Source organism: Ascidia mentula, chromosome 5 (genome assembly GCF_947561715.1).
Source record: "Ascidia mentula chromosome 5, kaAscMent1.1, whole genome shotgun sequence".
Lineage (NCBI taxonomy): Eukaryota > Metazoa > Chordata > Ascidiacea > Phlebobranchia > Ascidiidae > Ascidia > Ascidia mentula.
The window spans coordinates 12,893,270-12,906,890 of NC_138570.1; the positions used below are offsets into that span (position 1 = coordinate 12,893,270).

A 13,621-nucleotide genomic window follows, 5' to 3' on the forward strand; every position below is an offset into this window, starting at 1 on the left:
CTGGTGTAAAAAATGACCAATTGTTTACTAGGCCAAGGAGATACTTTTTGATCATGAAGTTCAACATTTTAAAGATGCCTTCGGTTTCTCCCCCATTCAGTATGATGTTCCATTATTTAGTTTTATTTTTCTTGACACTTTGTTTGTCATTCATTCATTTCTTTCATTCAATTCTTTCAATAAAAATGTTCAGCACACCAGTGCATCCAGTGTCACGCAAAACCACAACAGGGTGCTTTCCCACAAAACCCGTTTGTGATTGGCAAAGACGCTGCTTTCGCCTCCATAGCCAAAGACCCTAAAAAATTCGTTGGTCGCGACGTACAGTTCTTAGCAAAGTGACCTGTCTTGTCAAATATGAAACGCCGCCTAGGCGTTCTGCTATCAACTTGCTTACGCGGACAGTCTTTTACCTTGTGACCTTGGCGTTTGCAGTGCGTGCAGAAATCACGCATTTCCCGATCGCCCTCTCGCATGATTTTTTTGCCATCATTTGACATGTAATTTACACATCACAATTGCACTATGACGTAACTTGATGTGTAACCACGTAATTTGTGACATCACCCCCTATCCAAGAGAAAACATCGTTTTTTCAAAAACACGCCAATTACATTAACCCGACTACGTCGCCCAAGAAAAACAGTCTAGGGTCAGACGCGACAGACATCTTTTGCGGGAAATAGCATTCAAGCTTTCTGGAATCGGGGGGTGGCTACTTAATTTCCTTTGAATCCTTACACACAAACAGGATTTTATAACGCTTTGGGTTGCTCTGCACCTTTTTGGGCAGCAAGGACGTCATGGATTAAATAAATTACTGATGCTGCCAGGCATGTTTTCTTCCTGCAATACGGCTCTTCTGGTAATAATTTTATTATCAACGTTTCGGCCACCATGGCAGCCTTCATCAGGATGTAAAAAATGTCATGGATTAAAACTTTGGAGTTTTTTTTTACCTAAATTCGACCATTTCATCCAGCTTCTGTCTTTTCTCTTCTATGACCTGACGATTTTGTCTAAAACTAAAAAATTGTTGTCTTTTCGCCATTTTTTGCTATGATGTTCAAAGTATTCTCCAACGACGCGACATAAAAATTTCAAAAATATGGCCGTATTGGTGACGTTAGCCAAAATCATTGGCCCATTCAAGAATATACGAAACCAACAATTGCTGTATTTTGATTAACTCCTATCGGTTATATAATCACACATACAAATTGAAAAATTGATAATTATGAGTAATATGTAAATGTTTTGTGTGTTTTTATGGGTTCGGCGAGTTAAAAAGGTTAAGAACCACCGAGGAACCATCAGTGACTGAAACGGAGCACTGTTGTGTATAAAATATGCCACTTAATCAGACCGTTGTACTTCACACCGAAATTTACACAAGGGCTTGATCAATGATTTGATTGAAAGCTTAAAAATCATTGATTTGATACATGCCTCGAACTTGACTGTTATATGGTAGCGATTGTGACGTAATAAACATACCGTTCTGAATACGCGTAATTTTGTTTTGTAACATCCCACTCCATTGATATTACCTAATTGGCTGACCGAAATTACAGCAGTTTGTTAAATCAGTCGGAATTGTGGTAATATTGTCGACTCCAACTAACACGCGAAACTTTACCGACTTCGAATCCACAAGCCCAAGGCAAAACTTAATCTATATGATGGAAACACACCTATTGGCACATAACACATGCTTTTTGCGGTTCTGTTAGCATCTTTTATCTTCATGTTATAATAAAGTTATATCCAACAGAAAGGGAAAATTACTTACCTAAAGTGACTTTATAGTGGGTGCTATGGACTTACCCCTTTCTGTTGGAAGATACTATATTACACCGTGGCCGGTGATTGGCAGCATTGGTCAAGCGCCCGACCCATATACCAAGAAGAGAACCTGATCGGGATTCGAGCCCAGGACATACTGGTTCGAGCCCAGGACATCCTGGTTCGAGCCCAGGATATCATCCTGGGTTCAAATCCCGGTGTCGTCAAAAAAAAACTATGTTACACCGGACCACTTGGGGTGCATCTAAAATGCCATTGCAAGCATCGTGGGCATCGTGGGCATCGAGCCTGGGCATTGCCGCATTGTCTTGTTTAACAAGTTTAATCATAGTTTAATACTCCACTTGTTTTAAACTGTTTCTGTCGGAACTTATCACGTGATTATGTATTCAATGGCGATTATGCATGTAATTGTAATGTCTACGATGCCTAATCTCAATGCCTACGGTGGGTAGACTCAATGCCTACGATGCTTACAATGGGTTGTTAGAGTGACCAGGTCACTTGGGCGGGTGATTTGCAGCATTGGTCAAGCGCCCGATCCATAACCATAAAGAAAACGTGACCGAGATTCGTCGCCAGGACATCCAGGGTTCAAATCACGGTGTGGTAAAAGAAATTACAAAGGGTCATAGTTTTCGCCAGACTAAATAATTACGCTAAAACTAATTCAAATATATAATCAAAAACAACAAGTGGTTGCGCTGGTCACACCTAACCAATAAAATCCACACAGATTTATATGGGAATTAAGGTTGGTGAAAACTTTGTGACCCGGTCCAGCAGTATTTTCCCTTTCTTTTAGATTGCAGCAAAGCGCAGTCATGCGGAAAATGTACAACAGTGTTTGTTTTCCACAATGGTTATTTTGTTTCCTCTGCCCCAGGTTATTGAATTCGTCATGTAATCAAATTTAATGATCACGTTATTTACACTTGTGGGTATAGGTATTTGATTAAAGGTTTACTTCACTTTATGAATTTTTGCATACTTCAATCAATATATTTAAGATCGTTGCTATATTCATGTAAACTGTATATAGGTTAGGTTGTAGGCTACATTAATACGATGTAGACCGTTGGTGATGTAGAGCTAGATAATCTTTTTTTTACCCAGAAATAAACACTTTTAATTGTAGATTGTTTGTTGTTATGACCAACAGCGCAATGAAGAAAAAGGTAAGCTATTTGTTTTGTATTTGAGTATATATCCCAGATTGGAAAAAAAGTTGTGTCTCCGCACAATTTAGCGAAAATTACCGATAATCCACGCAATATTAATTAGCTAATGCATTAACATACGGAAAAACGTTGCAATCGTCCGCACAATGAATGATCTCTGAAAAAAATCCTCCGCGCAAAAAAACAAACTTTCCAATCTGGTATGTATCTATAACAATGAACATATAATACAAAACCAAAATTTGTGTGAGGTTATTTATATTTGTCACTAAGGTAATTTTTATACTTAGTTGTTATATTTATGTTAGCCACATGTAGAAATTAATGCATTTGCATGTACTAGCAATGATTTTGCTTCATTAAATTAATCTTCCACAAGGTGTTATTGATGGGAAAGTCTGGCTCTGGAAAAACCAGTATGAGATCGATTATTTTTGCAAATTATATTGCAAGAGATACCAGACGCTTGGGGGCAACAAGTAAGCTTTCATTGAATGCTTTATATAAGCAGCAACATGTCAATAAACAAAGATGAAATTTTGTACAGTTGATGTGGAGCACTCACATGTTCGATTTTTGGGTAACCTAGTATTAAACTTATGGGACTGCGGAGGGTAAAAAAAAGATATTGCAAATTCTTTCATAAAACATGTTTTTGATTAATATCTCTCCTTTAAAGGCAAGAAGCTTTCATGGAAAATTACTTTGCAAGCCAGAGAGACAACATTTTCCGTAATGTTGAAGTTTTGATTTATGTATTCGATGTTGAAAGCAGGGAGCTTGAAAGGGACATGCATTATTATCAAACCTGTTTGGAGGCAATTCTTAAAACTTCCCCAGAAGCAAAAATATTTTGCCTAATTCACAAGATGGATCTGGTTCAAGAAGATCAACGAGATTTGGTGAAAATTTAAAAAACATAATGCATTAAAATACCAAAAATAAATGTACAAGTTTGTGTTAGGTTTTTCGTGAGAGAGAAGATGACCTTGTCCGTTTGTCAAAACCATTGGAGTGCTCCTGCTTCAAGACTTCAATTTGGGATGAAACACTATACAAGGTATATATGTAAACTCCTCAGTCTATAGTAAACTGCCAGAATTTAAAAAACAAGTAAATTTTACTATAGGCATGGTCAAGCATTATGTATCAACTTATTCCAAATGTTCGGGAGCTTGAACTAAATCTTGCTAGATTTGCTGAAATTATCAATGCAGATGAGGTAAATCAGAGTTGCTAAAAGTAATTTGACAGTTTTTTTTTCATGTCCGCTATTTTGCAGGTATTACTTTTTGAAAAGGCAACTTTTCTCGTAATATCCCACAATGAGAGGAGGGAACACAAGGACATTCACAGATTTGAAAAAATTAGTAACATTATTAAACAGTTTAAATTAAGTTGCAGGTAAGTTACACAATTTTCATTTACCGCTTTGCAAAAAAATGCTGTTTGAATCTTTTCTTTGTGATGTTGAAAAAATACACCAGAAAACAAAAGCACTCTAGTTGTTGTCAGTTTATTTAATTTCCTAACAAAACATGATTATGCATGGAAAGCACTATTGTGTGGTATCACCGCTGTTAAACTAAAACAATAAAATGTTTTATAGCAAAGTTGCTGCGGCCTTTCAAAGCATGGAAGTGCGGAACAAACAATTTGCTGCGTTTATTGAAATGTTTACTTCAAACACTTATGTGATGGTTATCATGTCTGACACAACAATCCGTAAGTTACATTGTGTAGCAATTGTTTTTTTTAATCTGTTTGTATATTTTGTTAGCATCAGAACTGACTTTGATTAACATTCGGAATGCCCGAAAGCACTTTGAGAAGTTGGAGAGACTTGACAGAAATCGTTTGGATGCTAGACATTGGAAATAGACATTTACCATTGTTTCAGAACCTCATCCATACTACTGTTCAGCAAACAAATTTATTTTTAGTGTTCTTTATTCATTGCGCACAAACTGCATTTCTCTACAATTTTCAACCAAATTTGGGTCTGAAGGCACCGGACAATACACCAAAATCAGATTCGATCCATCCCTATGAGCAGCTTTAACGATCTTGCCGAGACATCACTGGCAGTTAAATGCATACACTACCCAACAGTTATTGTTCATTTTACATACTTCTCCATAAACTTTTTGTGAAATTCTGATCTTAAGGTGTCATTCACAAAATGTTGTTTTAGTTTGTCTGATTCACCACGGGCACAGTTTTTGAATACAACATCATCATCCCATCTGTTGGCACAATATAACCCATTTTATGATTGTTTGTTTATTGTAATACTGCAGTAATAATCATTAACTGTACCTTCGTTTCACTGCAAAGTTAGATTGGTTGGTTGAGCCTGATAACAGAGGATTCCCACTCAATATATTTTCAGTTCTTATCCTCTCTTGTTCTTCTTTTCGCTCTTGTTCCTGATATAAAAAAGATAATCAGTTAATTGCTACAATTTATTAATAATAGCAACTAACTATTTTGGCAGTTTCCTCTGCTCTCTCTTTTTTGATCTTGTTTAACTCCGCAAGCAATTCAGCAGTGTCATCTTCAGATTCGTCTGAATCATCACTATCCTGTAATATGCGTAAATTACATTTACAAAAAAGACCAACACTGGAATTCAAGCAAAATTGCCACTCAAAAATTAATTCATTCGGAATGTTGGTGGTTTTCACTGCCAATGCATATTTAATTGCATGCCTTTTCGCAAAAGTTTTATGCTTGTATATACGATTTTCAATCAGGGTTTGTGTGAACTTACGCTGTCAACAGGGTCATCTGCATCTAAATTTGCAGCGGATACTTGATCTAATCTTTGTCTCTTTTGGCTGTCACGAGACTGCCTGAAATCAACTGAGCGCTTGTCACCACGGAATGATCTCTCCCGGTCATCAAGCTCAATGCGGAGGTCGCGAGTCTCGCGACTTCTAATATCATCAGGGGCATTTTGGCCACTCTGTCTGTACTTAAGTTTTGTATGGCTTGGTAAATCCCTGCTGGAATATTGTTTGGACAGTTTTCCCAAGTCACTTTCACCCCTGGCAGTGCCACCTTTAGCAGTTGAATACGTGGCTCTGTGAGCAGTTGACATTCTTGTCTTATATCACAATTTAAAAAGGAAAAAAACTGAAATAAAATATTAAATCTTTCAAACTACTAATCAAAAGCTTTTGTGGTCACAAACATCAACATGGACATGGGCTTTCTAATTTGCAGTATCGTACGACCGCGGCAAAACGATAAACCATAAAGAAAATTTAAAAATCACACAACGCTTTCACAAAAATAGCGTATATCACTTGGACGTCTCCTGGCACTGGCAGCTAGAGTATTTTATGCTTGCAGAACATTTTTTTTCGTAAAAACCGTTCTACAACATTGAGCAGCATTTCACAGGAGGGTTCAAATTTACCCATACATTCAATTTTTATTCGGGTTTATACCATAGCAAGGCATAATGCATTAAATGAAATTCATAGGAAGATATTTCAAATAAACTACTCCGTGCAAGTCCCAGGTTTTCCACCAGAATGACTTCAAAGGGCAGTGAGTGACGTCACTTTTGTTCAAGTACCTAACTACTTTCCGCTTCATAGACTTGGCGTGAAAGTTACAAAAATCGGTAGATATCCAACGTATACCAACAGAATGACATCAAACTGTCTGATGTGTCCGTGCCACTCAATCGGGGGTCCACGACAACCTCCAAATACTCACTTTTGCACTTTTTGCTTGGCAAAAAGAAGTCATTTTGGTTTAAACACCTCCCTTCTTGGCCTGTCAGGTGCATATAGGGCTGTAGGCATATATTACTATGTGCGGATGCCCCCTCACCAGAAAGTTGTGTGTTGAGTGAGTTTTGAATCGTACTGTTTCCTGTTTATCACACATGACTTTACATGTACACTTTACTTCTGTTCAAAGGTACCCCGAAAACTCTAATTTCAGATGAACCACGTGCGCTATGGTGTCAGTCTCCTATCCCCCTTTAATGAAGGGCTGCGCAACTTTGTTAACTCACATTTATAATTAGCAACTATTTTGGCAAAAGTAATTGAGCGAGCGTAAAATTTAAAAAACTGGGCAAATTTTAAAGCCCTTTTCGAAAGTAAATGATACTATTGCCGCGCTTGGCTGCTCTCAGCTGTGTTGACACGCATGTTTGACTGATTTTGATCTGAAACGAATTTCACAATCATCATGCAATGAGTGTTTATCTTAGAAAATATGTTGAAATATCAATTTGCAATTGAAAGTAATATTTTTTGTCATGCATAGAAAACATTTAAAAATGAAAATATCAAGTTGGTAAATTAGTTGAAATATATGTACAATGGCGCTCTGCATGGACATAATACTCACGAAAATTCACATAGATGATTCAAATATTCGCTGCTACTTGGAAAGTACGTTCAAACTTCAGTTTTAAGTCACCTTTAGTAATGTTATCCAATAATTTTCTGTAGGTGTATTGGAAAATGCTGCTGATGAGTTTGAATCTGTGGATGATGTATACAATGCAGTTGGCCCTATTCTTGAGTCGTCTTCGTCATGTGAGTCTTCAGCAGCAAATAATGTTATGGAAGTATGTCAGTCCATATACAATGCCATTTCGGAGTAAGTCAAAACAATTATTTTTTTTTAAATGTTTCTGTTTTTTTTCTAAAAATATATTTTTATAGATCAAGTGATCAGCAAGAAACGCAAATGAAAAAACTTGATGCCCCTGTTTACATTGCAAATCCTGACAGCAATGGTGGGTCTACAGTTTTGGTGCAACTGACACCAAATTTAATATCTAACATTTCCACCTTTTTTGGTGATATACATCTTTAACCTTTATGGTTTTCTTTACCTCTACTCAAGTTTGTGACATTTCATTTGCTCAAATGTTGTTTGCTGCATTATTTGTTCAAGCTATACCAGACTGGAAAAAATGTCGTGCGAAAAATTCACTTTTGCGAAAATTCGCGATAATCCGCGCAATATTAATTAGCTAATGCATTAACATACAAAAAACGTTGCGATCGTCCGCGCAATTAACGATCGCCGAAACGAAATCCTCCTCGCAAAAATCAAACTTTCCAATCTGGAAGCTATACATTAGAGATTGTGCAACCTTTCTTTAATGTTATATTTTAAAGTGGCAAAAAATTCTGACAAGTTACATTTGACAAATCAAAGAAATAAGGTTGTTATAACAGCCCAATTATGGTGACTGCAAAACATTTTATCAAAACTTGAACTATTCACCTAGTTAAAAAACCTCACAATTTGGCTTCCAAGACATTTTTGCTTGCAACCCCTCATATTGTAAAGTATGTATTAATTATTGCAATGTTTATTGGAATGAAATTACAGAAAATATAGCAGGAGGGGCATACTTCATGAAATAGTACCACTAAATGATTTACTTTGTGTGACATTCAGTCTTTCAACCCTCAAAATTTAGTGTACATTCCCCTGCAGGGTCATGACCCCTAGGTTGTAAAGCTGTGCACTAAACATTGTTGAAAATTATCTTTAACTGTGTTTGTGTCTTTTTCAGAAATCATAGAGTCTACAAGCATTTGGATTAGCAAGCCTGAAAAAAAATCTGTAAGAACCTATTTTTCGCATAGTGAAATGGTTTAATGTAAAAAGTATGCATAAAATAAGCCTGTGTTCTAGAGCTAAAGGTCAATAGTTTTCACTTACATATATGATGAATAATATTCTAATTTATACTTCAGACTGTCAACCAAAAGAAATTGGAAAAAGCTGAAGCTAAAATTAAACAGAAGCAGGACAAAAAAGATAAAATAGTGAAAAATTCTGTTCCGAGTACCTTGTAAGCATCACAAGACATTTCTTTTAAAGTTATTAACAATGTACTGAGTTGATAAAGCAGCCTTTTCTTCAAAGAAACTTGTTTTCTTTATGTGCAAATAAGTTAACCTTATCTATTTTATTGTGGGTCACCAACAAGAATTTATCAGGTAGAGTAAGTGTTATTTTCAAAACTATTTTAAAGGTCAAACATGGAAGCTTCAGCAAGCCAATCAATTAATCGTAAGGATGTAAAAACGGAATCTTCTGGAAAATTTAAAGTGATGGATATACATATTGAAAATTTTGACATCGCATTTGGAAGCAAGTTCGTAAAAAATATACTTTAAATTTTATTTTTGAACTTTTGTGTAAAAAATTTCGTAACCACCAGCAATCTTCAAGTAATTTCTACAGTGGTGGTTTCCAACTTCCAAAACCTTTGTTCATTGACCAAGTAGTAATATAGTACTATGTACTTTCACTTTATGCAAACTAGAAACGTACCCCTATTTCATTATTATTGTTTTATTGTTTCCAAGAATTTTGTTTGAGGGTGCAAATCTTCACATTGCCTGTGGAAGGAGGTATGGATTAGTCGGTCGTAATGGAATGGGAAAAACAACTTTGTTAAAGATGATATCGACGTAAGTTCACAAAAAACTTTAAACACACAAACATAATAACACTTGTAAAAAATCAGTCATAGTATCGCGTCAATTACTCACTGAATGACATTTTATTTATGGGAGTCATGGCAGGGTCAAACAATGTTTCAAACAAACACTTATAAATGTTGACTTTTTAAATTATGTTTTTCAGTCGTGCTCTCTCACTTCCTCAACATATGACAATTTTACATGTTGAACAGGAAGTAGAAGGTGATGATACAGTTGCTTTGCAAAGCGTACTTGAAAGTGATACAGTAAGAGAGAATTTGCTGCAAGAAGAAAGACAGCTACACAATGAAATGGAGAATAAGTACATTGTGTTTTATTGTGTTGGCTTAAATCAATGAACTAAATGTAAATGCAAGATTGTTTGTGTGATGTTCAAATGCTTTTGTCTGTTATTTAATCAATACTTTCCTTTATTACAGAACAGCCAATTCTGCTGCTCCAGCTAGATTGACTGCAATCTACAGTGAGTTAGCAGACATTGAAGCTGACAAAGCACCTGCAAAAGCAGCAGTTATTCTTAGTGGTCTTGGCTTTACTCCAGAAATGCAGGTATTACCAAACAACATTCCAATAATTATAAAATATGTATGCACTATATTTTGTAAGATAAACATTGAGGAATATATATTTCATATATCTGTTTTTATAGAAAATGACCACAAAAGAGTTTTCTGGAGGTTGGAGAATGAGACTTGCACTTGCCAGAGCCTTGTTCGGAAAGTAACTAGCTTGAAATGTCCTTTCAATTTTTTTTTGCGCAACTGGTATTTCCTTTAATATGTTTTTGTTGCAGGCCTGACCTTTTATTGCTTGATGGTAAGTGGAGTATTCACAAAATTCTATAAAGTGAACAACTAGGTTAAAATAATCACAAAAAACTTCTGTTTTTGTAAACAAAAGGCTTTTTAACTAAAAGCTCAACATTAAAAAGTAACCATGTGTGGAAATAAAGGTCAAAATGCACATTTGCAAGTTAAATATATTGTTACTTTAGTTTTGTCCAGCTATTTGTTTGCAATTGACATGGTGGTCAAGTTCGAAGCAACACTAAAAACCTTTGTTGTAGAACCAACCAACATGTTGGACATACGAGCAATCATGTGGTTGGAGGATTACATGCAGGTGTATATACTATACATTGTTCTATAATCACACAAGCATGACTTAAACCATATCGTTTATAGGAATGGCCAAATACTGCTCTCATTGTTTCTCATGACCGCAGTTTTTTGGAAAGTGTTTGCACTGACATTTTGCACTTAACTTCACGTCAGCTTGATTCATATCGAGGTTCCTATGAACAGTTTCTGGTAACAAAGGACGAAAAACTCAAAAATCGACAAAAAGAGTATGAAGCCCAGAAGCAGTACAGAGATCATATTCAAGTATTTAAAAGGACATGTTGTCTTTGACTGTATTGCTTTTAAACGTATTAGTGTCACAATGTCACAATGACAACTGAGTTTGTCTAATGTAAGACAGAAATATACGTGAATACCTAAATCGTTAACAATTGACCAGTGGTACGATTGGTAAATTTTATGCTTGCAAAGAACTATTAAAACGGGCTGTAGAAACAGTTGCTATTGAAAAAATGCACTATATATAGAGGTCAATATCACTTCTTGACATATGCAATTCTTCGTTTACATATATATGTTTAAAAGGTTTGTACTTTTAGATTTTTATTGATCGGTTTCGTTATAATGCGAACAGAGCATCTCAAGTTCAGAGTAAACTAAAACTTTTGGAAAAATTGTAAGTATTTAATTGGCTGTAGGTTATTAATATAATTTATGTGGCTTTATCGATTTAGGCCAAAAATTCACCCCGTAGAAAAGGAACCACCTGCAATTATGCGTTTTCCATCACATTCGGTCAAACTTACTGGAACTGTGCTGCGCCTTGATGAAGTTTTGTTTCATTATATGCACGGAGAGACCATTTTCAAAAATGTCAACATTTCAGCGGGCCTTGATTCGAGAATTTGCATTGTAAGTACAAACGTTAAAACAGATCAGTTGAATGTTGATATTATTGTTTTCCTCACAAACACCGGCTTAGGTTGGAGAAAACGGGTCTGGAAAAACGACGTTGTTAAAAATATTGAATGACTCTCTGGAGCCAATCAGTGGATTCCGACACACACACCAAAATTTAAGAATAGGATACTTTACGCAACATCATGTCGATCAACTTGATATGGGAGTTACGTCTGTGGAATTGCTTGCAAGCAAATTCCCAGGTAATATGATACAAACATCGAAATGTAAATAGAGGAAGCTTTACACTTTCCAGGGTAACCATCTGTCCAAACCAAAAAAATAAGCACGCTTCTGTGCCATGAGAGATATGATTCGGAGACAAAGTGTACGGATAAGTTGTTTTATAAATTGTTGCACTTACAGGACGGAATGACGAAGAATATCGCCACCAACTTGGCAGTTATGGTATAACGGGTGACTTGGCACTCCGACCTGTTTCCAGCTTGTCCGGTGGACAGAAGAGCCGGGTGGCGTTTGCCCTGATGTCCATGTCAAGGTGTCTTGTTTCTACGTATATTAAACAAACTTTCATGTTACTCTCAGGTTGTTATTTCTGGTCGGGAAATAAGATAAATGTGCGCAGAATAACAGGCATGATAAACTTCACCATATTACAACGTTTTATTTAATGAAAAATATATGTTTACATTTTCCACATTTTATTTTGTCAACACTTGCATGATCTAAGATAACTTATTGGCAGTTCCTTGGTACGGGGCAGTCTCGTATAAAGAAGGTGTCAAACCAATTAACAAGCATTTTATTTCTGCACTGAAACAACTGCTATGAGTGAAAACAACATTTTTTAAATATAGGCCAAACTTTCTTATACTCGACGAACCAACAAATCATCTGGACATGGAAACAATCGAGGCTCTTGGAATAGCAATTAACGATTTTTCGGTATGTCTTATTGTTTAACGTATATTTTGTCAACAATCTTGGTCCGGATCTAAATGCAAGGTGCCTAGGCCAAATGTGAGCAAAAAGTATTAAACCGAAGATAAACTTACATAAATTTTGTCTTCGTGGGTCAAAAGTTTGTGACCTCTAGTACGGGTACAGGGTATGATAAAAAAAATTGCCCATGACAAACATGAAAAAAATTGAAATTTAAACCCACGTTGGGAACCACTAAACACATCTGTGTATAATTACTTCAACTATACACCAATCGTGAAACAATCAAAGTTAAAAATACCTTCCTTGTTCAGAATTTCCTTCAAACTTTTTTTGGTTATGTATTTGCAGGGTGGCGTGATACTGGTGTCCCACGACGAGCGCTTGATTCGTTTGGTTTGTCGTGAATTGTGGTTGTGTGGAAACCAAAGCGTGAAGTCTTTGGAAGGTGGAATTGAAACATATCGCCGATTACTCGAGGAGGAATTTAAGCGCACTGGAATTAAATAATTCTGCAAACCTTTAGGCATCAAGTTTTATATCGTGTTCTAAGGCATAAAGGAGTTTTTTTGAACAGTTTTAGGCTATACATCAACATGCGGTTCGGCGGTTATTCCCAATGAAGTGCAATGTTACTAAATACCGGAATAAATTGATTGACACGAACTGTCTTCACTTTTGTGTGTTATATCTTTTAAGAAAAAGTGAAAACGTGAATAAATCTAAAAACCTGGTGCTAATCTGTGTGAACAACCCTTGCTGCAATTGTAATTTTTTTGTAAATGCTGTCAAACAAATATTCACAGTTAAACAAAACAGCACATCCCTTAATTTTGACAAGTTACAAGCTACGAAAAGACTTCTGTGACATCCAATCTGCGTTCGACTGGATAGGGTCAATCGTACATTAACAATATAATTGCCTAAGCTCGCTTCACTGTAATGGAAAAAACTTGTAGAGTTAAGATTTCAATTGCAATGACATCCATACTACTTCCTGTTTTCCCACGAGCCAACGTATTTTGTTGAATTAGTGACCCGGGTGATTTTCCAGCCAGTATTGTTTAGGTCGGCAGTATGATATCCGACCTTGTGCTAACGTTTGAAAACAATAGAAATAAATCTTGGGAACATTAAAAACGTGTTTTGACAATCAACCATTTCAAATCAAGCAAATCCAATATTGTTT

The 13,621-nt window shown here is 36.0% G+C and overlaps 3 protein-coding genes across 4 annotated transcripts; 2 read left to right on the plus strand and 1 right to left on the minus strand.

The window, feature by feature from the left end:
• Positions 1-2,679: 2,679 nt before the first annotated feature.
• Positions 2,680-4,910, plus strand: LOC145903799 (ras-related GTP-binding protein A-like). Of its 2 annotated transcripts, none has more exons than XM_082991956.1 (9): positions 2,680-2,984; positions 3,367-3,466; positions 3,535-3,601; positions 3,667-3,889; positions 3,952-4,047; positions 4,117-4,209; positions 4,270-4,391; positions 4,597-4,712; positions 4,768-4,910. In XM_082991956.1, exons 1-9 carry the CDS (start codon positions 2,958-2,960, stop codon positions 4,866-4,868), a joined length of 945 nt encoding a protein of 314 aa, XP_082848082.1. In that variant the 5' UTR covers positions 2,680-2,957; the 3' UTR covers positions 4,869-4,910. The 2 variants fall into 2 exon arrangements, with proteins under 2 accessions (XP_082848082.1, XP_082848084.1); XM_082991958.1 differs by lacking the exon at positions 2,680-2,984 and adding an exon at positions 3,004-3,187.
• Positions 4,911-5,097: 187 nt separating this feature from the next.
• On the minus strand, positions 5,098-6,151 carry LOC145903800 (spliceosome-associated protein CWC15 homolog). Its single transcript, XM_082991959.1, has 4 exons — positions 5,761-6,151; positions 5,474-5,572; positions 5,307-5,416; positions 5,098-5,233 (listed from the first exon to the last, which is right to left on the minus strand). Exons 1-4 carry the CDS (start codon positions 6,088-6,090, stop codon positions 5,107-5,109), a joined length of 666 nt encoding a protein of 221 aa, XP_082848085.1. The 5' UTR covers positions 6,091-6,151; the 3' UTR covers positions 5,098-5,106.
• Positions 6,152-7,275: 1,124 nt separating this feature from the next.
• On the plus strand, positions 7,276-13,101 carry LOC145901410 (ATP-binding cassette sub-family F member 3-like). The gene is made up of 19 exons (XM_082989085.1): positions 7,276-7,405; positions 7,466-7,616; positions 7,682-7,755; positions 8,548-8,597; positions 8,732-8,829; positions 9,013-9,135; positions 9,350-9,454; positions 9,630-9,788; positions 9,907-10,036; positions 10,137-10,207; positions 10,281-10,303; positions 10,554-10,609; positions 10,672-10,872; positions 11,169-11,245; positions 11,304-11,481; positions 11,552-11,732; positions 11,896-12,028; positions 12,348-12,435; positions 12,784-13,101. Exons 1-19 carry the CDS (start codon positions 7,333-7,335, stop codon positions 12,940-12,942), a joined length of 2,130 nt encoding a protein of 709 aa, XP_082845211.1. The 5' UTR covers positions 7,276-7,332; the 3' UTR covers positions 12,943-13,101.
• Positions 13,102-13,621: the final 520 nt, after the last annotated feature.

Bases quoted from the DNA above. Each gene is read 5' to 3' on its own strand.
- LOC145903799 (XM_082991956.1), top strand. From the start codon at position 2,958: ATGACCAACAGCGCAATGAAGAAAAAG. The intron at 2,985-3,366 runs GTAAGCTATTTG...ATCTTCCACAAG, and splicing joins ACAGCGCAATGAAGAAAAAG to GTGTTATTGATGGGAAAGTC. The intron at 3,890-3,951 runs GTGAAAATTTAA...AGTTTGTGTTAG, and splicing joins AAGAAGATCAACGAGATTTG to GTTTTTCGTGAGAGAGAAGA.
- LOC145903800 (XM_082991959.1), bottom strand. From the start codon at position 6,090: ATGTCAACTGCTCACAGAGCCACGTATTCAACTGCTAAAGGTGGCACT. The intron at 5,573-5,760 runs GTAAGTTCACAC...CGCATATTACAG, and splicing joins CAGATGACCCTGTTGACAGC to GATAGTGATGATTCAGACGA. The intron at 5,417-5,473 runs GTTAGTTGCTAT...TTTTTATATCAG, and splicing joins CAGAGGAAACTGCCAAAATA to GAACAAGAGCGAAAAGAAGA.
- LOC145901410 (XM_082989085.1), top strand. From the start codon at position 7,333: ATGGCGCTCTGCATGGACATAATACTCACGAAAATTCACATAGATGAT. The intron at 7,617-7,681 runs GTAAGTCAAAAC...ATATTTTTATAG, and splicing joins ATATACAATGCCATTTCGGA to ATCAAGTGATCAGCAAGAAA. The intron at 11,482-11,551 runs GTAAGTACAAAC...ACACCGGCTTAG, and splicing joins TTGATTCGAGAATTTGCATT to GTTGGAGAAAACGGGTCTGG.